Raw genomic sequence first — 24,433 nt, 5'->3', positions numbered from 1 at the left:
GATTTACCAGTTAACCTACAGTTTGCTCAATTTATGCTACATAAACAATCCGAAAACCAGGAATTTCCTAATGACCTTCTTTTCACCGATGAGACGACGTTTACCAGACGAGGTGTTTTTAATTGGAAAAACAATCATTTGTAAGACTCCGAAAATCCACATCTTCTAAAGGAACGACATTTTCAGCATGAATTCAAGGTACCATACCCAAGTATGGTCTGATATCTGGTTTTTTTATTGGTCCTTTTGAACTTCCTCACAACCTGAACGGGCCCCTCTATTTAAACTTCCTTGAACAACAGTTAAACCCACTACTAGAAGATGTACCACAGCCATAAGGCGGAACATTTGGTTTATGCAAGACGGAGCGCCGCTACATTTTTCTCTGCCAGTACGGCGATACCTGAATGAACATTTTCCTCGCCGGTGGATTGGGCGTGGCGGTGAATTTGTTCAGACACCTAGGAGTCCAGACTTAAACCCCCTAGACTTCTCAATATGGACACGCATGAAGGACCTGGTTTAAAAAGATTTAAGAGACAATTAATTTCATCGAAGAATTATGACAGAAAATTCAAGAAAATTCAATGCTAATATTATCAAAAATATTCGACAAATGTTATTTAATATTCAAAGATCTTTAAGGAGACGCCTTACAAAGTGTATTGAAGTGGAAGGCGGGAGCATTTACTTTGAAATTTTCTTTTAATAATGTTACTAATTGTTATTTGTTGTCTTTACTGTTGTTACCGAGCATAGTAGTAATTTAAAAGAATAAATTTCTATTAAGCCAACGTAATAACGGTGGCTTAAGATTTTTTTACGCTGAATGTTTAAAATGCAAATAAGTTAAACACTGATAGAGTTACATGAAATAAACAAGAGTACCTTTTTTATTCAAAATTGAACTGCCTTTTCGATTTTCTAGTCGTTTTAGCTATAACTGATTAGCAAAAAAGATATGTTGTAATTTACCTAAGTAACAGGGGGTAACTAACGTCCTGTATAAATAATGCTAAATTCACCACAAAATTCGTAAGTTTCATGTCAAAATACATAAAATCGCCAATTTTCAAGACGATACTGCTTAAAATCACAAAATTATTAAGAAATTCCAACTTTAAATACCCTGTATCTCGTAAACCTGCAACATTTGTATAAGACATGTTAAGCTCAATCGCCTTATTTTGGTGTGTAGTATCTCCAGTTCAGAAATTGGCCATTCTTAATGAATAACCCTGTATACGCATTACACAAATAACTTAGTACTTAAGCAGAACTACAGCGCTACAGAATAGCATCTCAGCAAAGATCTCTAAAATCAGTTGCCAGGAACTTATCTATCGAAAAGAATTCCTTTCTTATGAGGTAATTTTTCACTCTGGTTTTAAAAACTCTATTATCAAGAGACCTCACTGCCTCTGGTAGAGCATTAAAGAATAGTATACCAAAGTAATCACCTTCCCCCCCCCCCCTGATGTTTGCAATCCTGTGAAAATTTGGAATAATGTTGTTCCGATTTCTGGTAATTGGAATTTTTAACAACATTGGATGCATATCTCCATGGGTTCTGAGCAATACTGTATTATCTTCAATATATAAAAGGCAATTTAGAATGTATACAGAGAGGAAAGTAAGTATGAATAAACCCCTACAATGCTGTACCCAACATGCCTGTACCCAACACAGTGCAGAACCCTAATATAACGTCTCCGCAGCCCAAAGAACTTCTGCGCATGAGTCGAGTGGCCATTTGCCAACAATGTTCGCAAAGAAACAATCTCAGATACATTTCTTATTAGGTAGATACTGCGTGACAGTCTCTGACCCAAATTGAAAATATGTGATTCCCAGGTAAATCCTGGATTCAGGTACACTCCCAGAAACTTAACCTTATTGATGCAGTTTGCTAAAAGAACTGTTTGCTTTTTTCTTCTCAAGGTTTTTTGCTCAAGGTGAAGTTGATGTTTTGGGACTTTGAAGTATTCAAAGATAGTCTGATAGACAAAAACCAAGCTGCAAAACTGTTTAAGAATGACTAAATACCACTCTCTGCAATGTTAGATGAAAGATAACTTTTGTAATATTTGGTGTTATCTGCGAAAAGAACTAAATGAACCATTTGTTTGATTGTGCTGGACAGGACTTTTTGAGGAATAAGAATCTGTATTTTTTAGAACATGATGAACAAGGTCGTTGATATGAGAAACAGAATCGGTCCTAGCACTGAGCCTGGGGAAATCTATACGTCATGAACTGCACCTCGAGGCCTCACCATCCCAGAGCACAAATTGAGCTCTCTCGCTTAGGTAGGATCACACTGGGAGGATCGAACCCATAGGCGGACAACTTGGAACAAAGAATGTCGCGTGACACAAAGTCGAAGGCCCTGGTAAGATCCAGACATGATGCATAGGTATCCGGTCTAGCTTCAAAGCCCTCACAAACATGATTCACCAACTCATCTATTGCAAGAATAGTTGATCTCCCATTCCTAAAACCATACTGGCTCTGATAGAATAAACCTTCAGTTTTAAAATAATTATGTATTTGTGTTTTTAATAGTGGGAATTTTGAAACAATGTGCAGGTAAGGTATGGGTCGATAATTTGACAGATCATTAAGTGATCACTTTTGTTTAAAGATTGGAATTACCTTAGCTTTATTTAGTGAAATTGGGAAAGTCTTCTCTAAAATGACCTGATTAATAAGTGTTGTTAAAGGATAGACTATTATGTTCTTTATTTTCTTTATTACTTTGGTATTAATCCCCAGGAAATCTTTATTTTTTTGTCTTTGAGTTGAGATATTACATCTCTAACTTCAATATATGAGACAGGTCGAAACGAGAATGCTTCACCGGCTTTGACGTTGGATAGGTAAACTTTGTAATCTACAAAGGTGGAGGTGGAAGATTATTTATAACTTAAGGTAAAAGATTACTCGCAATTGTAGCGAAAAAATCAATAAATAAATTGGCAGTTAAATGAGAGGATAAGTCGGGAATACATTTTGACTTATGTTGGTTTATAATATTCCACATTAAATTACGAGACAGCTTTACCAATAACCAAAACTCTTTATTTTTACTCTCAACACGTGTTCTTTAACGATGTTATCATCTTCGGAAGAAGATTAAAACTAAACTAAAACTACTTACAAATCTCCTTATATACTAATGATGTAACTAATAGAGCGGAAGAGTCAATTATATATTCCCTGTTAATAATGTTTTTTTGATTTTTGAATATTGCTAAACTTTCGTATGCATCTAATTTTCTAATGTTATTAACTGGTTTAAGTAATTTTAAATTGCTTATTCTTACAAAGTGACCACTATTTAAAACATGTTCAGCCACACTTGACTTTTCAACTGTTCCATATTTCGCATGTTCTTTATATCTGACATTAATTGATCTTCTGGTTTGTCCTATGTACTTTTTATCACAATCGTTGCAATTCATCTCATAGATCCCAGACTTTTCATTGGTCTTTATTTTATCTTTTGGGCTTCCTAAAAGATTTCGTAACTTGGCCGAACTTTGATAGACCATTCTTAGACCTAAGTCTTTGAAAACCCTATTAGTCTCTCGTCAAGATAGGATCATATGGTATTGCAACAAAAGTTTGCTTATTTTCATCTTTTTGAAATGTGGTAGAGTTTTTAAGATTAACTTTAAACCTATGTCTTCTAATCAGCTTATCAATAATCTTATCGTCATAACCATTGACCCTAGCAATTGTTTTAATTGTTGCTTTTTTATTAAATTTGCTATTACTTAGAGGAAATAAGACCAAACGATGTACCAAGAAATGCATGCTAGCCGTTTTATGCTTAAAACAATATTTAGAGTCACTAGTTGGGTGGTATCTAAAAGTATTTGTTTCTTTTCCATAAATATCAAATTCTAACTTATTATTATTTTTGATGAAAAGAGTATCTAAGAATGAAAGTTGCTTATTTGTTTCTTGTTCGAAGGTAAATTTAATAGATGGAAGACAGTTATTGAGTTGTTCTACAATATTATCAATATTGGATTTGCTTTTGTCAAAAAAAATAGATATGTTGATGATTTGTGTGCCACATCATCAACATATCTTAACCAAACTCGTGGAAAGTATTGGAATGTATTTTTTGGATTTAACTCAAGAAGATTTATAAAGAGCTCTGCTAGGAAGAGAGAGAGGCAATTACCCATGGCTGTACCTTCTAGTTGTTCATAGTATGAGTAGTTATATTGAAAAATATGTTGTGACATACAAAGTTTTGTTAATTTAATTATTTCTTGGATATTATCGAAACCATTACTTTCCAGAAGCTTAATCAGATATTCCAAAGTTTCTAATATAGGAATGCTTGGGAACAAAGAAGATACATCGAAAGAAACAAGAATTTCATTTTTACTTATAATTAAATTATTGACTTTTGAAATAAACTGTTGGCTGTTTTTGACTGAAAAGCATTCATAAGATAATTTGAATGCCTCAAACTGCTTTACTAATTACTTTGAAATGTTGTAAGTTGGAGATCTTATCGTGGAGACAATTGGTGTCATTTTATATAACAATATAATTTTGTTGGGTTCGAAAATTGTAACTTGAATTTTTCTAAAAAGGAAACAAGGTTTTTGCAGTCATTTAATGTTGTCCTAACTTGCGAAATAATTTTTGATAAAGGGTTTTTAGAAATCTTTTTATATATGCCATTTTCAATAAGATCACCGACTCGTTTAAAATATTCTGCTTTGTCTAAAATAACAACTTTGTTTCCCTTGTCAGCTTTTAAATAGAAACAACATTTCTTTCTTCTTTGTAAGTTGGTTGCGAAACGTTTCTCTAGCAAAACCTTTCGAAGATTCTGGCAAGTACTGAATTGATGATTCAACACTTATTATATTCTCCTCCAGGTTGTTTTTGCAATTTGAAACTAGTGCAAGACCCTTATTAAGAACATCAAGTTCAGTTTCAAGTTTTTGCAATGACTGAGAAGATTGTTTTTCAACGATATTAATGGGTTTTTTCTTTTGTGGTTTATCCTTCGACTTACTAACTTTTTTAGTTTTTTGTTTAGTGAAGAAAATTTTCCAATCTATTTGTAGTTAATAACCTCAAATATATTTCTTTAAAAATTGCTCCATGCTTGATACTCTAAATCAGTCTATCTAAAAGTAAATTTTTTTAAAAGTGTGTAGGTTTCTAATTCTAAAATGCTACGTTTACTATATAAATGTTTGATTTCTAAATCTAGCAATTTTTGCTTAGCAAGAACTTCAGCTTTTTTGGAAAATTGAGATTTACTTTTAAAAAATACATCAATAAACTTTGGAAAAACTGAAAGGCGTTTGCAAGATTTTAAAAACCAAATATCTGCATTAATTAATCTAAGTTTAGTACTGATCTTAAAATACAAGTTCTGTTGCGTTGACCGTGAAGCCATCCTGATAGTCCTATGGCTCGACACGCGTCGAGAGTAAAAATCAAGATTTTTGGTTAGTGATAAAACTATCTCGTAATTTCAGCATCACACCAAAGGCTCCAACCAAAGGACTAATATTCCACATTACATTTTTTATATAGCTATCACAAGCCAATTTTTTAATTTTTATTTGACTTTTGTATTTTTTTCTATAGTCTCTAACCATGTTACTAGGAATTAAAATTGGATTAACTTTGTTCAGACTATCCATGAGTTTTAATCTATCTCTTACTATTTTTAAACTATCGTCAAACCAGTTTATTGTTGGGCATGTAGAATTAGTTTTCTTGAGCAGTTTATATTTTATTGGGAAACAATTATTCATATTGATGGTTAATATATTCAAGAATTTATCAAATTTATTATTTATCGACAAGCACATCGTCATCATCTGCAACACAATCACAACTTATAGTTTGAGACATATCCAACCCTGTAATTGGGCGGAAAGAGATTCTTACCCTTTCATCAGACTTACATTTTGCAAGAATAGTGTGTAATTAATGTGATTGGATATTGTGTTAATAAAATTAAAAAAAAAATTAAATTAAAAATTATACATTGGGACTTCCCTCGCTCAAAACAGCCTGCCAGTCTTCAGCCTTATACTAAGCTGACCGTTATCCAAATGTTTAATCACTTTTGATTTAACTACGTTATTATAAGTGAGAGGAATATTTAATGAATTATTTAATTTCACAAATTAGGCTCTGTTATGAAGATAACTTTCTAGGGACGAAAGAAAATCTTCCTTATCAATATTATTAGTCTCCAATAGACCATTTTTATTTAGGAATTGAAGGTACAGTGCCGGCTAAAAATGGAGAAACTTTTAATTTATTTTCTAGTCTTATAATGTATTTAATATTTTTGAGCGAACATGTACTAAAAATGTTTATCTTAGTTTGAGCAATAAATGCATACAAAGAAATCCAGATTTTTATCAAAGAAATGTGAATAATTAGCGCAAAGTCCTTTCTTCGTGTGGATATAAATGCAGAAACTTTTTGTACACACGTTATTAACTGAATAGTTATTCAAATAAGTTCATTTTTAATTTATCAGAAGTTCAGTTGGTTACCAAAATGCCTCGATGTGTAAATTTATCAGTTTAAATAAAAGAACTTATAATTGAGAAGCACAACGCCGGCAGCACACAAGTGACAATTTCTAAAGAACTAAATTTCCATAAAAGTATTGTTTGTAAACAAATTACATTGTGGCAAACTAGAGGCACTACTGCTATTATTCGGAAGTCAGCTAAACCTAAAAAAACTACATCTGGAACTGACAAGCTGATTAAAAGATGTTCTATAAAAAATTCATTTACCTCTACTGAAGACATAAAAAAAGTTTATCCAGCCCTATTTCTCTCAGTTCGATCTATTCGAAGACGTTAATGCAATGAAAACTTAATAGCCAGAACACCAGTGAAAAGCCTTATATTTCAATGAAAAATAGACGAGCGCGTCGGAAAAACATCTTAGGGCCAGATGAAAGGAAATTTAATTTATTCAGACCGGATGTTATGACATGGGTTAGACGTCCAATAAATCAAAGATATAACCCTAAGTACAGTAAGCATATGCTGAATATAATTTACCGTTACTTTAGCAGTGTTACTCAAACTTTTTTCGTGACGGAACCCTAAAATCTCAACTAAAAGCAAAAGCTATATGTGAGTAAGTTATATGTGAATTGTTAATTAATAATCATACAAAAATAGATAGATACAGGTCCACTTTAATACATGCATTCATTTATTATGACTGTTGGCGGAGCCCTACCGGAGGTTTCGCGGAGCACACTTTGAGTAATACTGCTTTAGACATTTCGACACGACAACGATCCAAAGACACATCCATCCAACATTGTAAAAAAAAATTTACCACTCAACAAACTCGGGTTTCGAACTGGCCAGCTCAAAGTCCGGACCTGAATTCTATTGAGAACTTGTGAGAGCACCTAAAGGGAAAAGTTAGACAATCAAATGCTAATAAATTCCATAATAAAGATGATTTATTTCAAGGCTTAGAAGAAGCATGGAATAGAATTTCTGAAGATATTATTCACAGTCTTCTTGAATCCATGCCAAGACGATGTGCTGAGGTTATAAGGAATAAAGGATATGCCATAAAGTATTGATTTTTTTTAAATTTTCTGTCTTAGTGTGAAATATAGCATGAAACCCAAAAGTTTTTCAATTTTTGTCCTTAAAGTAAAACATATTTTTTTTAATAAGATTGACAATAATTACGTTTTTTGGAAAATGTGTTTATTATTTAATTTGGTCAGGTTTATAGGTGTTCATAAATTATATTTAAGATTATTTTAATCTCCACTTATGGCCGTCACGGATTATCACGATATTTACTAATACTGCGTACTATTAAATATATTGAAAAAAAATCATAAAATTAGACTTATAGAGTATAAAAAAGAGAGATCCTAAGACATTTTTGGTACCCTACAGACATGACTTCTGATGATTTATTCTTAATAGTTACATCTTATAAAATAAAATGTAATTTATATAAAAAAGATTTAACTAAGACACAAGCGCTAAATCGAAAACCAGTATGATAAAATGCATAATAAAAGATCATAATTTAACAAATCAAAAGCTTGCCTTGCCTTATCTAAGGCTCCTGTAATTTCATAGGTCAGTGGCACAACTATGACCACGACGAAACCCTGATTGTTTTCAGGTAAAATATTATTTTTTAGAGCAAATTTGGAAATTTGAAAGATCATTATTTTTTCCATGATTTTGGATATAGGTGGTAAAATCAAAATTGATTGAAGATGGTTAGTCCTTTAGATAATAGCATCTCGCCACCCTTAATTAAACAGCCTGTACAATAGAATCTCATTAATCCGGCATGGCATCGTCAATTGCAAGTCTAGACTATGGGAGGTTCCAGACAATAAAAAATAAGCCTTACGTAAATTATCGCCGTATTATTGGAGGTGCCGGACTATCACATCGCCTGTTTAGTTAGAATCTAATGTATATATTTATTTGCGTCACTGATAAACTGAATGAAAAATGTATTTTTCGTTAAATATTTTGTCCAATATTAATAAATCATCCCATAAGTGTGAAAATCAGAGCTAATTTTTATATAATAAGTAACTTAAAAAAAAATTTATTTAATAAATATTTTGCAATCACCGTTTAGCACGCAAGAACTGAATGAATGCTGTATAACAAGAATTAATTTGACTTACCGTCAGTGGTTTCTTCAATAGGTTTGGTATTATGCTGGATTACTTTAATGCTCTTATTCAATCCTAATAGTTTAATCTCAATGTTAGGAACACAAGTGATCAAATGTTCGAGGGGCACGCCACTATCAGATACGGGTAGTGGTTCTTGAAATTCTTGCTCGTAACAGGACTGAAAACTAGAATACCGAACCTTATTATTTTATTCTAATAATAATGTAAATGTTAATTACCTGAGTAAAGGTAAAGATCCAAAATGGTCATTCAATAAAGTCAGAAGTTTTGTTTTGAAAGTTGGTAATGGAATTAAAACGTTTGGGATAATACAAGTATTGGACTCGCACCAACCGATATTCTGGATTCCTTTTGGACAATGCAGGACACAATATGGAAGAAGGGTCTATAAGAAGCAAAATGGTAAGTTAAAATTGTAAAAAGTAATTAATGGTAAGGTAAAATTGTAAATAGAAATACCTCTGTTAAATTTTGTGCAGGACTAATCCTAGTTGCTTCCTCAGTTAAATATATTATCCTTGATCCTCGTTCATCATTTATCTTTACTACATCTTTTAATTTACTCACTCTCGATACTGACACCGTACAATGATATCTGGATTCTAATAATTCCATAAACTGGAACAGTGGCATCTTTTTATCGGGAACCTCCTACAAATGTTAATTGTTTTACATTATTTAATAGTTGTATAAATATCACATAAATATCGTTAATAGGCGGATCATATTACTAAAAATCTTGCCTTTAATTATTTATTTATTAAACTTCAATATTAAGGTTTTTATTTAGTATTCTAAACAACTAGCACAGAGAAGCTCTTCGGAGCTTAAGTGCATTTTAATCATACTCTGTAATTGCATATTTCTAAATTAATAAAGAGCTTTTGAATTTGAAATAGTTGATAAAAATTGATAAAATAAATTGATAAATAATGTGTAATTAACTATTTTACTTGCATAGTGAATGTACCAGGTGTCTCTTCAAGCTCTCGGGAAGTTTAAAAGGAATATTACCAAAGTTGTTATGAGAAATTGCTAGAAATTATTTCTTAGAACAGCCTCTAGAGAAAATAGCTATGATGAATAAGAAAATGGTATTTTCCAGAAAATATTGAATATATAAATGAATTTAAAAGGCTTAAAAATGGAATTAATATTAAAATAATGAATTTGAAAAACTTACATTTTAGTAAGGAATGGAAACGAGCTGGCACTAATATTAAAAAAAAACAATGGAAATTTATTAATTCTTTCTTTAAAAAGGATTATGGTAATACAACAGAGGTTGACTCATTGCTTGTTGAGGGAGACGAGGTTGTTGACAGGGTAGATATTGTAAATAGTTTAAATAAGCATTTAAACTATGCTTATTTAAACTATAGATCAGGTTGGTGAAAATACTGTAAATAGCCTGAGCATCGAATCTGTATAATAGGAGTTTTTTCAAAGATAATAGAAAAATTAATAAAATAACAAATAACACTTCATGTAGACACCAACATATTCTTTGACAAGTTTCAGTACGGCTTTTTAAAAAATAGTAATACACTAGTCGCGACATTTGATTTTGTAAATTATATTGCAAAAGCTTTGGCAAGAAAATTGTTATAGCAGTATTTGTAGACTTAAAATAAACTTTCGACGTGGTTAGCATTGATTTACTCTTAAAAAAACTTTATAAAATGGGGATTAGAGGGAATGCTTCCAAGTTGAGAAATAGACGCCAATATGTAAAATTAGGGGAGACGGTTAGGGAGTTGCGGAGTTGCTAACTATGGGGTACCACAGGGCTCAGTCCTGGACCCCTTTCTTTATGCACTTTATGTCTTGAGTCTGGGTCTACAAATTTAAGGAGGAGCTACTTTAAATTTGCGGATGATGCAGCTTTGGTGTACATGGGCGAAAATATAGCTGAACTTATGCGTGTTATTAATGAAGATATCAATATCTATGTAAATTGGCTATCCTTTAACAAATTAAAAATAAATGCAGAAAAAACCAAATATATCTTAAAGTAAAATGAAAATCCTGCAGTCTCCCTCCACTTATTTGTTAAACATTAAGTTATTCAAAACACCCGACATGTTTCGGACACATGTGTGTCCATCATCAGAGGATACCAAAAGGAAATAGTTCAAAGGACAAACAGACACACTTACAAAGGTTTAAAATTGGTGTTAGATATACGCCCCAGGGTTTGATTCCATGTCAAAAAACCCTCTATTTATTATTATTGTTTTTTTTTATTTTATTTGTTTACGTTGCTAAAAAACTTCTAAACTCAAATGTAGGTGACATCTATGGGAGAAGTTCTAAAAGCACCATGGTACCTGATGGTGTGTTACTACAATTTTTTGGTGAAAGTAAGATGAAAGCAGAAAGTTCATAGAGAACATATTAAATGGCGCGGTTAACATAATGATTCGTACATTGTGAAGAACGAAAGCAACGGATTAGTACTATATAAAAGAAATTATAAAGGTAATAGATATCTTAATTTTATTTCTAATCGTCCAAATCAAGGAGTGGTAATAAATGAAAATAAACCCAAACTACTTGTTCCAGTGATTTTAATAACACCTGCTTTCCTTTAGTAAAAAGAGAGCGCTAAAAAGCAGGACTATTCTTAAAATAAATTGAATATCTTTTATAAAAATATTTTTTGTCATTGAATTATAGATCACTTCTTTTACACAACAAAAAAATCTACCTTTGTACTTTTTTTGTTACAGTTTATAAAAGTCAAACGAATTTAAAAAAGTCTTTAAGTTGTTTTAGAAGAAGCAAATGAATGCAAAAAAAGCTTAAGTATTTTTTTCGATGTATTTTAATTTGATTTTATTTGCCTTGATAACAGTAGTAGATTTGACTACCGAAACATTTGTTCAAAAAGATTTTCTTTTCGTTATCGACGAATAATTCCCAATATACCCTTGAGAGCCACCCGGCATTAAAGTATAATTGGAATATAAACTTTTTAAATTTTATATGTAAAAAATATACAAACCTGTAATAGACTAACGACCATGACTTTTAGATGTTCGGGTTCTGGAAACGTATTATCCTGATCATAACCGATCATAATTCGCCTTTTACCAATTTTTTGTCGATGCAATTGAGAAATTACGCATTGAGCCTCATGTTGACTGTTGACTCTTAAATTTGCTACTGGTGTTCCATCTGCTTGGAGATTTATTTGTAGATTGATTATCTAAGGAGAAATAGATGAATTTAGTTTTGGTCGCGTGTTTACATCACTATGTGAAAATGCTTTTACACTGGGCAGCAAAATTAACGCACCACTATATTTTGAAAAAAATATATAATATTGATCAAATATTTTTGTGTCTAAATTAAGTATATTTGTATCATAACGTAACAAAAGTATTAACAATAGGAAAAAATGTCAAAAGAACGTAAAAAAAGTATAGAAAAAAAATTACAAAAGAATATTAACATTAATAAAAATAAATAATAACGGGTATTTCCTGCCCTATTTTGAATAACAGCACGGCAGCGATTATTTATGCTCAAAATTATGGGCCTAATCCATATTTGGCCAATATCGCCAGTCCATATTAAGTGTTAGGAGGGTTAGGAAGTTCTTGAAAACAACGGTAGATCATGTTTGTTCCAACATTCTCAATTAGATTAAGATCAGGTCTATTTGCTGGCCAATCCATAGTTTCAATTCCAACATCATTAAAATAATTTTGAACAATCTGAGCAACACGCGGTCTAGCATTCTCTCTCCAATTCTTCGAAAGCTCCATCCCTCATTCAGTAAAATGATTGCCTGCGCACATTCTTCGGCCGTCAGATTTCTTGATTGACGTTCCATAATAAACCTTATATTTCACTGTACCTCACAAATGTAAATTTTCAGTACAAATGATAATTTTTACCAATAAAACTTACAAGCAAAAAAAGGTATGTTAATTCAAATTTTATCTGGAATTCCAACAAAATAAAACTAAGACAAGCATACTTCGAGTAAAATAAACACCTGTATAAATTTAGAATGTCTGTAATATGGCAGTTTAAAATAAAATAAATAGTTCTATTTTTTTTGGAAATTTCCAAAAATAATTCGAAATAATGTAGTGGTGCGTTAATTTTGCTGGCCAGTGTATTATGAGGTATTTAGTTAAAAGTAAAGGTTTGATAACATGTTACTAATGAAATAGATTCAACGAAGCACTTATATGGTTGGAGATGTTTCAGAGGCGCCTTTGCAACCACTCGTGGTGATGCGGAAATGAATTTTAAAGGCCATCTTAAGAAAAGCGTAAAAAGTACATGGCAGCGCGTTAAAAAAACGCTCAAACACGTATTGGCATATTTCGTTTTTTAAAGGTTCCGTTAGGTAGATCACAGTTGTCAATGGGTGATCAAGCAATCTGAATGTACAAAGTCTTTTGAATTTCTAATATTTATTAAGTTATTTATTATTTTCGTACAGTGGAATCAAGGTACGCAGGGTGTCAATTTGAAAACTTCCCACTCCTATTATCTCGAAACGGGTTAGGGTTTTATAAAATCGCTAGGACACGTCAATTTTATTACCAAGGGGGAACTATTTTTATGTAGAAATCACTTTGCTTCTTTCAACCCCCTACTCCCCAGAATCTCCCTCTCGAAAATCTTAAGGGGCGTAACGAAAATAGGGGTTGGGTAATACCTCATTTGAAAAAACTTTTCATTCTCTACATTTTGGCACCTTATTTTTTTGAATTTGAGTGCTGCGTTGCCAAGTTAGGGTTATTTAAACATTGTAAATTACTTATTATTAGACATTATTCCTGTGTTTTAATTATGGTAAAGCTAAGATTTGTATTGAAACATTTTTTTTTAGGTTAGTAAATTGATTTAATAAATCAACACATCATTTTACTAACCTATTAATTTACTATTTTTGAACATGATCATAAAGAGAACAGGTGCATTTATTACTGAAAGTGTTTATCAATCCGATAAATTTTTGGTCATAAAAGATACATTTACATTTTTTTCTTTTAAGCAGTTTTTAATAACAGTAATCCTAATTTTAAGGTCTCAAATACATTTTGGACTTAGAGCAAAATGTATTTGTGTAGTAGCAAAATTTACTGAAACGGGTTTAGTTGTAAATAAAAAAACGACAAATCGACATATTTTAAACGAAGATGTTCAAGTAGAGATTTTGGGTACAACATCAAGTAAACGCCATTTTCTAAAAATCTAAATGTATATAGAAACATTTTTTAAAAGCTATGAAGAATAGCTCTTCAAATATTTTTTAATAAACAAATCAATACATTACGATGATGACATAGTTTAAAATCAATAATAATAATGCAGAAAAAGCCAAACAGAAATATAAATTGGCTAAAGTTTACCTGATCATGACTTTTTCATCTGCAGTCAGCTATTCTTCAACTTAACCCTAAATATTTAATTACACATAACCGTAATTTGTAAATATTAATTTCCTATGTAAAAACTGTAAAATCAAAATCTATAAATTAATACCATTGTGTATATCATAAGAAAATCTCATACAACTGTTTTGTAGTTTTTGATTTTTTTAGAAATATTAAAAGTTAAACTGTCAGAATAAATTCTATCACTGTAATAAAGTAGAAAAAGGATAAAATGGTTACACAACTTTATGACGAAATATGTGTTTTAATTTATAAAAAAAATTTAGTCGCATATATGCTATTTTTATTTTGTACTAAAATTTCAGTTTCACTGATTAGAAGAAATTATGTTGTTTTTTTCAATATGCTATTATATATGCAGTATTTTTATTTCAAATGCTGAAATTATTTTTAATAATTGGATTCAAACAATTTTTTTCCAAAGAAGATTACCAAACTTTTGGTCAGATTTATCTTTAAATTGTAATTTCTACAAAATGAAGCAATGCCCTGAATATCGGAATTAGAAGTTAGTTAGTTTATCTTTTATTGATCCAAATTTTGTCAGTTGTCTGTTAAGATTTTGGGTTTCGGGATAAGAGAAATAAAAGTTCAGTTTAACTTAAAATGACCGACGTTTCGCAAAATATATTTGCTTCCCCAGGGCGCTAAAAATACAAGAATTTTTGTTAAGAAACACTTTCAAGTTAATAACTTTGGCCCTACCCATATACAGGGTGCGTCAGCAAGGTGTACGGCTAAAATAGCGCCTAAACTATACTGAGTGGAAAAAAACTCATGTTAAAAGGTTGACAAAAATCTACAAACTAAAAATATTTTATTTGAGTAAATTGGTATATTTATATTGACACTCTGTATGAAAAAAAACTTCTTTTACTGAAGGATAAAAATTTTGTTTATCTTGATTGAACACAGCGATTGCTATAAAAATCATAAATATCCTAAAAATACGAATTACGTGGCAACGCCGTAATGAAATTTAAAAAATGAGGCATCAGTGTAAAGCTCTTGTTGTCCCCAAAAACATAACGCCATTAAATACAGGGTGTTCCGTTTGAAAAAACTACATATTTGTCCATAACTTATTTTTGACGCACCCTGTATATGTAAAATTATTTTTAGTTTGTAGATTGTCAACCTTTTAACCATGTCACATAAGTTTTTTTCTACTCGGTATAGTTTAGGCGCTATTTTAGCCGTAGGCCTTGCTGACGTACCCTGTATAAAGTCCAGTTCAGAGATCTATTAGAATCTTTGATCTGTCGCAGATGCCGCACTAACTAGTCCGTGCGTCTATGTCGTATTTATTGTCGCATGATATACATGTTTAAGTGGCAAAATTTTATATTGTTTATATATCAAATCATTTTAAATATACGTAAAATTCCATGTTTTATACTATTTTTTATTTTTCTTTCGAAAATGTCCATTTTTAGAAACAAAATAATATCAAAAAATTGACCGCGGACTAAAATCCAAGCATCTTACAAGATATTTTAAACACTTCCAGCACTCACAGACTTGTCACCTCTTTTTAGCCAGTCTATTAAACAAAGATAAAACACCTGCGTCCTGGCGATTCCTACTTTAGACTGCAAGTGATTGTGTATCTCTCTCTATCCCACTGATTTTGAGAATTACGGGGCCGTACCCAAATAAATTATTGGGCTGTTTTTGTATTACTTTCAACGTATTTTTAAAGAGATATTTAAGGATGGGTCTATCACATTTAATAGTTGGGAGGGGGGTCATGTGAGGTTATTATTATTTGATGGGTTTTGCCGGTTTTGCTTTTTACACGTTTATGAAAGTGGGGAATTTAGAATTTGGCCTGTATTCGTCTAAATTTTTTGCAGTTTTTACTGTGAGGAAGTGTGTTTTTTTTATTTGTGTTTGTGGATTTGTCTTGGTATTACCTAAAGACCTTAAAATGTTTCGGCCCTGGGAAAATAGGCAGGAAAATTTGGCAAATCAAGAGGAAAGTGTTTGTGCGGGCTTATGGAGACCGTGGGTGCACAAGAAAGACAATAACATTTGTAATGAAAACAATAAGAATGATCTGGACAGTAATTTAGACTTACATAGTTCTGATAGTTCATTTTCTAGTGTTAAGGATAGTATTTGAGGACGCAATAAACTATACTTATATAATGTAATGCTTTAGTATCCATATCCTGATGTGCGATATGAAGTTGGAATCCATAGCGGCAACAGAGAAATTGTTTCCTTCCTTAATAGAAGAAACTGCTAAAGAACAAAGGCAAAAAAACAGAATTTAGAAAATTGATTTAACTCTTTGGGCCAGATTCAAAAGGAGTGGTTAAATTTATAAAAGTATTTAGTATTCTCACTGTAGTTTTAGGATCCAGTATACTTAAAATGTAGTGTTTTGTATAAGATTTTTAGTTTTTAGTATAAGCATTTATTTTTGTTAATTTTCATCTAATCTCTCCTAATATGCACAATAACTAAATATGAGGCAAACAAATTAATAAATATTACATTCAGGATGTAAAGTGTATTTTTTTATAAGTAAAACTTGTGTCTTTTACACGCATAAGATATAGATAGCTAGATGATTTTTAATGTAAAAGCTTATTTTAAAAAATATACTTCCACTTTTCTGACGACATAATTACTTTTTATCAAAAGAAGTTGGTACTAAATATAGAAATAGGGGTTTTCATGAGTATATTATTATAATAATATATCATAATATATATTAATTAAAAAAAAAATAATAAAAGACATTGAATATGGTAGCCAAAATCCCCATTAATAATCACCACCAAGTAGAAATAAATCTCAATACCCAAAAAAAAAGGAAATATATAAAATTTGAAGACAAACCAAAACATTTTACCCTTTTGTGTCAAAAAGTAAATATTTAATGCCTTAATCCACATAATAAATGGGCCTAAGTAATTCGTTCCACTTATTCTCTAATCACTTGTTATAAACACCCCACTGATGGCGCTAAAAACTAACTTATTAAATTAAAATTTTTGCTTAAAACTCATTTTACGTACTTAAATCTTATATTTAAATTAAATATTATCTTGCTACCAACTATCCTGAATTTCTAACTTAATAAAACTAAACCCAAAAATCCCGAATAAAAAAGTTTTAAATACAAATAAATTTTAAGGCCGGACCTGTGCAACTTTTCACACTTAAGTGGCTGTGACTGAGGTCAGACGTCTAACAAAATAGTAGTCAAATTTTACGAATCAAATGTATAAATTCTTTAAAAAATGCTTAAAACATTTATTCATTTAATGGAATGATTAAATATCGCTTAGAATATTACTTTATGACTCTTTCCACATAAAATTTTGCGATTTAAACATACATTTCATGTGACAATACAAGCAACACCGGCACACGGAACTATTCGCGGCACATCAACAATTCTAATAGATCTCTGAACTGAACTATAACAAAAAATTTGCATATAATTTGGATAAAAAATATTGAAATGTAAATATAATTGAATGTAATAAATGTAAATATAAATATAGACGGAAAAACATTTAGGTATAACAGACAATACATGGATATTTCTTAACATAAAACCATAAGGCCATTTTAAGTTGGCCTTTTGGTAACCTGGACTTTTATTTTTCTGATCCCGAAACCCAAAATATTACCAGACAATTAAGTTAGTGTTAATATCCCGCATATCCGACAATGAAAATGGGATTTATGTTTATTTGTAAATAGGATATATATTTTAGAGTTTAGATAAATAATCAATTTAAATGTTTTTAATAAACTGATTCATATCAGAAACATAAATTGAAAATAATAATGGCCCCATTATAGAGCCCTGTGGGACACCCATCGTTAGTCAGAAAATCAGACTGCTATTCAAATGTACCATTACCATTTACTCATACACACTGAGATCTATTATTTAAGTATGTTTAAAAAAATCTTAAAAAAGAGTTAGAAAGAAACCTATATAATTTAATTTAGTTTAATTTAGCCAAAAGCATGGTTTAGTCAATGGTATCAAACGCCTTGGTATGTAGGTAGTTAATTTATTTTCTTCATCATTCATATTTAATGCTTAAATTTTATATCTATAATTAATCACGTTTGTCTTAGGCCTTTTCATGGATATGGGAATATATTTAATAAAGGAACAATAAATTATTTTCAATAAATTGACCCTTAAACCATCGAGTTCTTGCGTTTTTTTACTTTTTAAAATACGTATAGATCCTCGATCATTTTTTTGTGGAAATTGTACGCGTTTGTTTGGTAAAATGTTGTTTGCTAATGGTACAGAAATAATGGTTAAAACTATTTGCAATTAGAAGAGTCCTTGACCATTCCCAGAAAAAAAGTCTAAGGCCATTTTTTTTCTCTATTTGATTTCCAGAGTCACTTTTGTTTAACTTTTTTTGCTATTAATCTTTTCTACTTCGGCATATTGACTGATAAAATGCTTGAAAATTAAAAGAAATTCGTTATTCTATTTGTTCCTTTTTTCATCTACAGGGTGCCCCCTTTCAGCAACTATAAAATATAATTGATTATATTATTATAAATTTATCACAATAGTCAAAAATGCTATAGTATATACAAGAACCATAAAAAAGTAGTTTGAGATAAGACATAGATGGTCGGAAGTGCCTCGTTTCCAAAATACAGGGTGTTGAAATTAAAAAAAAAAAATTTTTTCCCTCTGTATTAAAAACGTTTTAAGCGATTTAAATGAATTTTTTAGGTTTTAAATCATAGATGGCGAGGCAACTTTTTGAGTAATTGCAAGTAATTTGACTTGTCCAGGGACGGACTTGCAGCACATGAACGTTAAACTTAAAACAGGTGCCCCACCGGTTTTTTTTCTGAAATTTTTTTTTCTGAATATTTTGTTTATTTTCAACAAAACACAGCCTTTGAATTTTTGCGGTCCGACGCACAGTTTTGATGCAAGTAAATAAAATCCATATCAGGGTTTTTTATTTTATTATTTTTAATATATTAGTCTCTTTTTATTTCCCGAAAATGTTAGGCAGTTTTTCATGGTAATCACATACTATCGTATTTTTACGGTATGGGAGTCACTTTTTTTAGGAGATCGGATCGGAAATCAATTTTTGCAGAAGATCGAGATACCATACCCAATCGCAAATATTGTTGGCAGAGAGAATATTCGAGATCAGACAGAACTCTGGTTGCAGCACGATGGCTATCCAGCGCATTTCGCTCGTACTGTAAGAGCTTTCCTGAACAGAACTACAACAACAAGTGGATTGGTAGAGGTAGTCCAGTCCCTTGGCCAGCAAGGTCACCTTATCTGACACCCCTAAACTTTTTTGTCTGTAGTGCCATGGTACAGCTTATCTACGCGACACCTGTAACCAACAGAGAAGACCTAGTTGCTAGAGTTGTGGTGGCTGCGGACTTTCTGAGAAACTCTCCCGGGGGTACATCTTGGTCAACAGGTGCAGAAAATGTGTGGAAATAAATGGAGGACACTTTGAGCATTTGGTTTGAATTGTTTATTGTTTAAATTGTTTTTTTATTGTTTATTGTTTAAATTGTTCTTTTTAACTTGATTAAAAAACAGTAGCGTTCCTTTTTTTTCATAAAAAATTAACATATATGTGCTGCAACTCTATCCCTGGGCAGGTCAAATTACCTGCAATTCCTCAAAAAGTTGCCTCACCAGCTATCATTTAAAACCTAGTTTCATAGTAGTAGTATACCTAGTAGTTTAAGTTTCATTCAAATCGCTATAAGCGTTTTTAATACAACAGAAGAAAAAAATCGATTTTTTTGAAAAATTTCAACGTTTTGTATTTTGGAAACGAGGCACTTCCGAACATTGGTGTCCTATCTCAAACTACTTCTTTATGGCTCCTGTATATACTCTAGCATTTTTTGCCATTTGAAAGGGGACATGCTGTATAATGATCTCTTTTCTATACTTTTCTGCCATTTGCTTGTAAGAGTATAAATAAATACTACAACCTATTTTTAGGCTTTGATTATTTTTTAAAACAGTTCTTACTTACCATAGCATATTCTTTAATCAAATTGACAAGTAGTTTTTTGAGTTCTTTGACATCTATAGTGGGGTCTAAGTTGGTTATATTTAGGTCCACTGGTTGACTACCCTAAAAACATAAAAATCCTATATTTTATCTCTTTTTTAAATATTTATATTTTACAGTCACTTTTATCAATAATTTTAAGAAAATATATATTTTTCCTCATACAAAATGAGTTGTTTAAGTGAAATCGAGATAATTAACAACTCTTTGATAAAATTAGTTATCAAAAGGCTCAAAAACGAGAAATTTTACATAAACTATATTTTTATTTTTTTAGTACCGTGATATTGAGTTGTCGCTGAATATTATACTAATACAAATACAATACAATACAAACTCGTTTATTTGTCAAAAGAAAAAAAAGAACATATTTTATGAAAAAAGAAGGCAACATGACAAAAAGAACAGTTCCTCCATTATAAAAAATATATAATAAAATATATAAAATATATAAAAAAAATATATAAAAAAATATAACCGCTTCACATGCTCCTTATATTAAGGAAAGCATATGTGAATTATCCTATACATAACAAACAAAACAGCTAAATATGTATTTCTAAATAATTCTAAATAAAAACTAACCTAAAATTAATGTTAAGTTATGAAAAATAACAAAAAATTAGCAATTAGAGAAGCAGAAGCGAGGGGCGACAGTAAGGGCAACCTGACCGCGGCAAAAACGAACAAAAAAAGATTATTATTATATAATATGACGCTGAAGTCAGCATGTCGTGTTATTAATGACATGTATCATTCTACTAAGCCTGAGAACCTTGTTCATACAGTAACTTTAATCTAACATGTTTTCAGAAACCTTTCTGCTACGTGTTTTGATCTGTTCCGGCAGTTGGTTCCACAAATGCACAGCAAAAGAAGAGAATGAGCGTTGAAATGATGCTGAGGGATTAAAAATTTCTGATTAAATCTAGCGTTGCGAATATAATAATAATAATTATTATTATTATGGTTTATTTATTCCCAAATATACATGCTTTTAAATGAAATAATACATAATAAAACTATGATCTATTCAGAATAAAAAGCTACATCAGCTATACTCTATTTCAGAAGTGTATAGAGCAATAAACTGGGGAATTCCGTTCTGTTTGGCTACATTTCGTGGTAGTTCATAGGCGCAGGTACTTATAATATTTATGAATTTAATTTTCACGGATTAAATGCCTTTATTTTGAAAGAGATTAAATACTAAATAAATACTTTTAATCCTTTTGTATAGGTACCTATCTTTTAACGCTTTGTAACATGCAAAAATGGGGTCAGATAATATATACAGACTATAAATACTTTTAAATCATATTTTAAACGTTAGTAGTCACTGCTACGCTGTAGTGTAATCACAATATTATTATCCCAATATTTAAAAAATGGAGGTATTCAGTCCAACGAAAAGATGTACTAAAAATTCTCCACTATCGCTAAGTGAAAAAGTTATTATTTTAAATGTACATGATTGCATAAAACACGATTACCCTAGTTTTACTGTGCAAGAAATTGTTGAAAAATGTTCTCGAATGAGTGGAATTGGAAAGTCCACCATTTTCAAATTGTTGCGGGAAAGAAAAGTAGCAGGTCAAGTGGACTCTCCCAAGCAAAAGCCAGGACGACCTACAAAAGTTCTTGATGAAAATGCTAAATGTATAATTCGAAGAAAAGTTCACTCTTTTTATTTTAAAAAGGAAATACCCACCCTAGACAAAATTTTAATGGAGCTTGGCCGAGATGACAGTATTCCGTTGATAAGTAGAAAACTTTTATGGAAAACTTTAAAAAATATGGATTTTGCCTGGGAAAAGCATAACCGCAAAGGAAATACCCACCCTAGACAAAATTTTAATGGAGCTTGGCCGAGATGACAGTATTCCGTTGATAAGTAGAAAACTTTTATGGAAAACTTTAAAAAATATGGATTTTGCCTGGGAAAAGCATAACCGCAAAGCACTTTTACTGGAGAGCGACAAAATTGTTTGTTGGAGACGACAATACTTGAGAAGTATCAAGCAGTACCGCAGGGAGCAAAAGAAAGTTTTTTATCTTGATGAGACGTGGATTAACGAAGATTATATAGTCCAAAAAATGTGGCAAGACAAAAATATAACCAGTGCTCGCCAAGCTTTCATAGAAGGCCTGTCTACGGGTATTAAAGTACCTTCGGGAAAAGGAAAAAGACTTATAATCACACATATTGGAAGCGAAGAGGGATTTTTAAAAGAAGGTCTGCTAACCTTTGAGTCGACTCGCACAGGAGATTACCATGAAGACATGAACTCAGACGTTTTCGAGGACTATTTTGGTGAAATGATAAAATTTCTTCCGGCTAATTCGGTGGTGGTTATGGATAACGCAAGCTATCATTCACGGCGAATAGAGAAGACGCCAACTTCAAGTTGGAGAAAGCAAGAAATTATCGATTGGCTGACTGCAAAAGGTATTGCGTTTGAAGCAAATTTGATAAAAAAAAAGAACTGCTGGCAATAGCAAACTTACACAAAACTCGTTTCCTGAAATACGCCGTGGAGGATATAGCCGAAAAATATAATATAACTGTACTGCGCTTACCGCCATATCATTGCGAACTAAATCCTATAGAACTGATATGGGCGCAGGTAAAAGGATTTGTAGCAAGACAAAACACGACTTTTAAAATGAAAGATGTTAAGCTACTGTTTGATCAAGCCATTACGGAAGCGACACCAGAGAATTGGCGAAAAGCAGTCCAGCATGTAATTAAGCAAGAGGACAAAATGTAGGATCTTGACAACCTCATCGATCAGACAGTCGATCCTTTAATTATAATGTCAAGAGGTGATGACAGTTCGTCAGATGACGAAGAAGACTACAATCTATTATAATTTAAAATTGTTATACACTGTTCAAAAAGTGCCAGATCCAAAAGTGACATTTTCAACTGTTTTACTCTACATATTATGTTCAATAAATTTGTGAAAAAAATATATTATTCCATTTAAACAAAAGTAACTTTCTAAAATAAAATAGCATTTAAGTACATTAATTATAAGGTAAAAAACAAGTCCCAGTTGCACGCCTTTGGCGAACCGTTTTCAATGTTTATCAGTGGGTAACAATGGGCAAAACTCATAAATTGACCCAAAACCGGGTGGCACTACCTGCAATCAACGAAAAGAAAGAATCTTACATTGAAGCTAATACCCAACTAAGGTAGTGGCATAAAATATTGGTGGATCACCAGGTACCACTTTTGCATACCTAATGAGGTTTTATTGCTCTACACACTTCTGAAATAGAGTATAGCTAGAGCAAAGAAAAGTTATATAAAAAAAAATACATGGGCGAGAAGAGAAGAAAGAGAGAGAGAGAGAGAGAGAGAAGGAGAGAGATTAATTAAAAAAAAACAGAAGATAAGTAAGATTAGATAGAAATGAGGTAGCATAGTGAGATGATGTGCAAATTAATGCTCTTGAACTAATTTGGCTTTAAACATTCTTTTAAAGACTAGTATCGATAAAAAAAAGTCCATTATTTTGTATTTATTAATTACGGAGGCAATTTGATAGGTAAATGACTTCTTAAATGTTTCAGTTTTATGAGGTGGTATATATAGTTAAAAAGGTTTAATTTCCGGATATTGATGTTATGCACATCGGTGCGATATTTAATTTTGCGGTGGAGATATGGAGGACATTGGAATTAAATAATTTTATAAAAAAATACTGCTGAATATAAATTGCGCCGTCCACTCATATTAAGCCATCCTATTTCGGACGATTTGTGAGACATTCTTTGTCTAGGCCTTATGCCAAGTATGAGTCTCAGACAGCAATTTTGCACTTTTTGAACCCTTTTTATGTCCAGGCTGTCCAAAAAAGGCCCATATACGTGATCAGCAAAGTTGAAAAATGATAAAACGAGTGGTTCACAGAGCATAGCCTTAGTTTCTATGTGAAAAAATTAGTTTCAACATCGAATATGCTTTTTTTAAACAAAAAGATACGTTCTTCAAATTTTAATTTACAATCCAATATTAAGCCTAGATTTTTAACTGAGTCCTTAAATTCTATTATATTGTTCCCTAGTTTAAGTTTTATACTCTTCTGTAAGTGGTTTTTATAAGTTTCATTGCAGAATAGAATGGCTGTCGATTTGCCAGGATTTATTTTCAGTAAATGACCTTCCGAAGATTTCAGTAATTCCCCTAAGTCATTATCTATTTGTTCTGTTGA

General features: G+C 31.3%; 1 protein-coding gene across 2 annotated transcripts in view; it reads right to left on the bottom strand.

The window, feature by feature from the left end:
• Positions 1-24,433, bottom strand: part of LOC126737742 (meiosis regulator and mRNA stability factor 1) — a 153,388-nt gene that overhangs the window by 56,763 nt on the left and 72,192 nt on the right. For both annotated transcript variants that reach the window (XM_050442759.1, XM_050442760.1), the window contains exons 10-14: positions 20,172-20,273; positions 11,727-11,930; positions 9,179-9,370; positions 8,938-9,104; positions 8,708-8,883 (exon numbers count right to left, since the gene is read on the bottom strand). In XM_050442759.1, the coding sequence (XP_050298716.1) occupies positions 8,708-8,883; positions 8,938-9,104; positions 9,179-9,370; positions 11,727-11,930; positions 20,172-20,273 (841 nt within the window). The remainder of the gene's footprint in view (positions 1-8,707; positions 8,884-8,937; positions 9,105-9,178; positions 9,371-11,726; positions 11,931-20,171; positions 20,274-24,433) is intronic.

This window comes from Anthonomus grandis, chromosome 6 (genome assembly GCF_022605725.1).
Source record: "Anthonomus grandis grandis chromosome 6, icAntGran1.3, whole genome shotgun sequence".
In the NCBI taxonomy this organism is placed as follows: domain Eukaryota; kingdom Metazoa; phylum Arthropoda; class Insecta; order Coleoptera; family Curculionidae; genus Anthonomus; species Anthonomus grandis.
The sequence above is the reverse complement of the archived record's forward strand: the minus strand, read 5'-3'. Positions and strand labels throughout refer to the sequence as shown.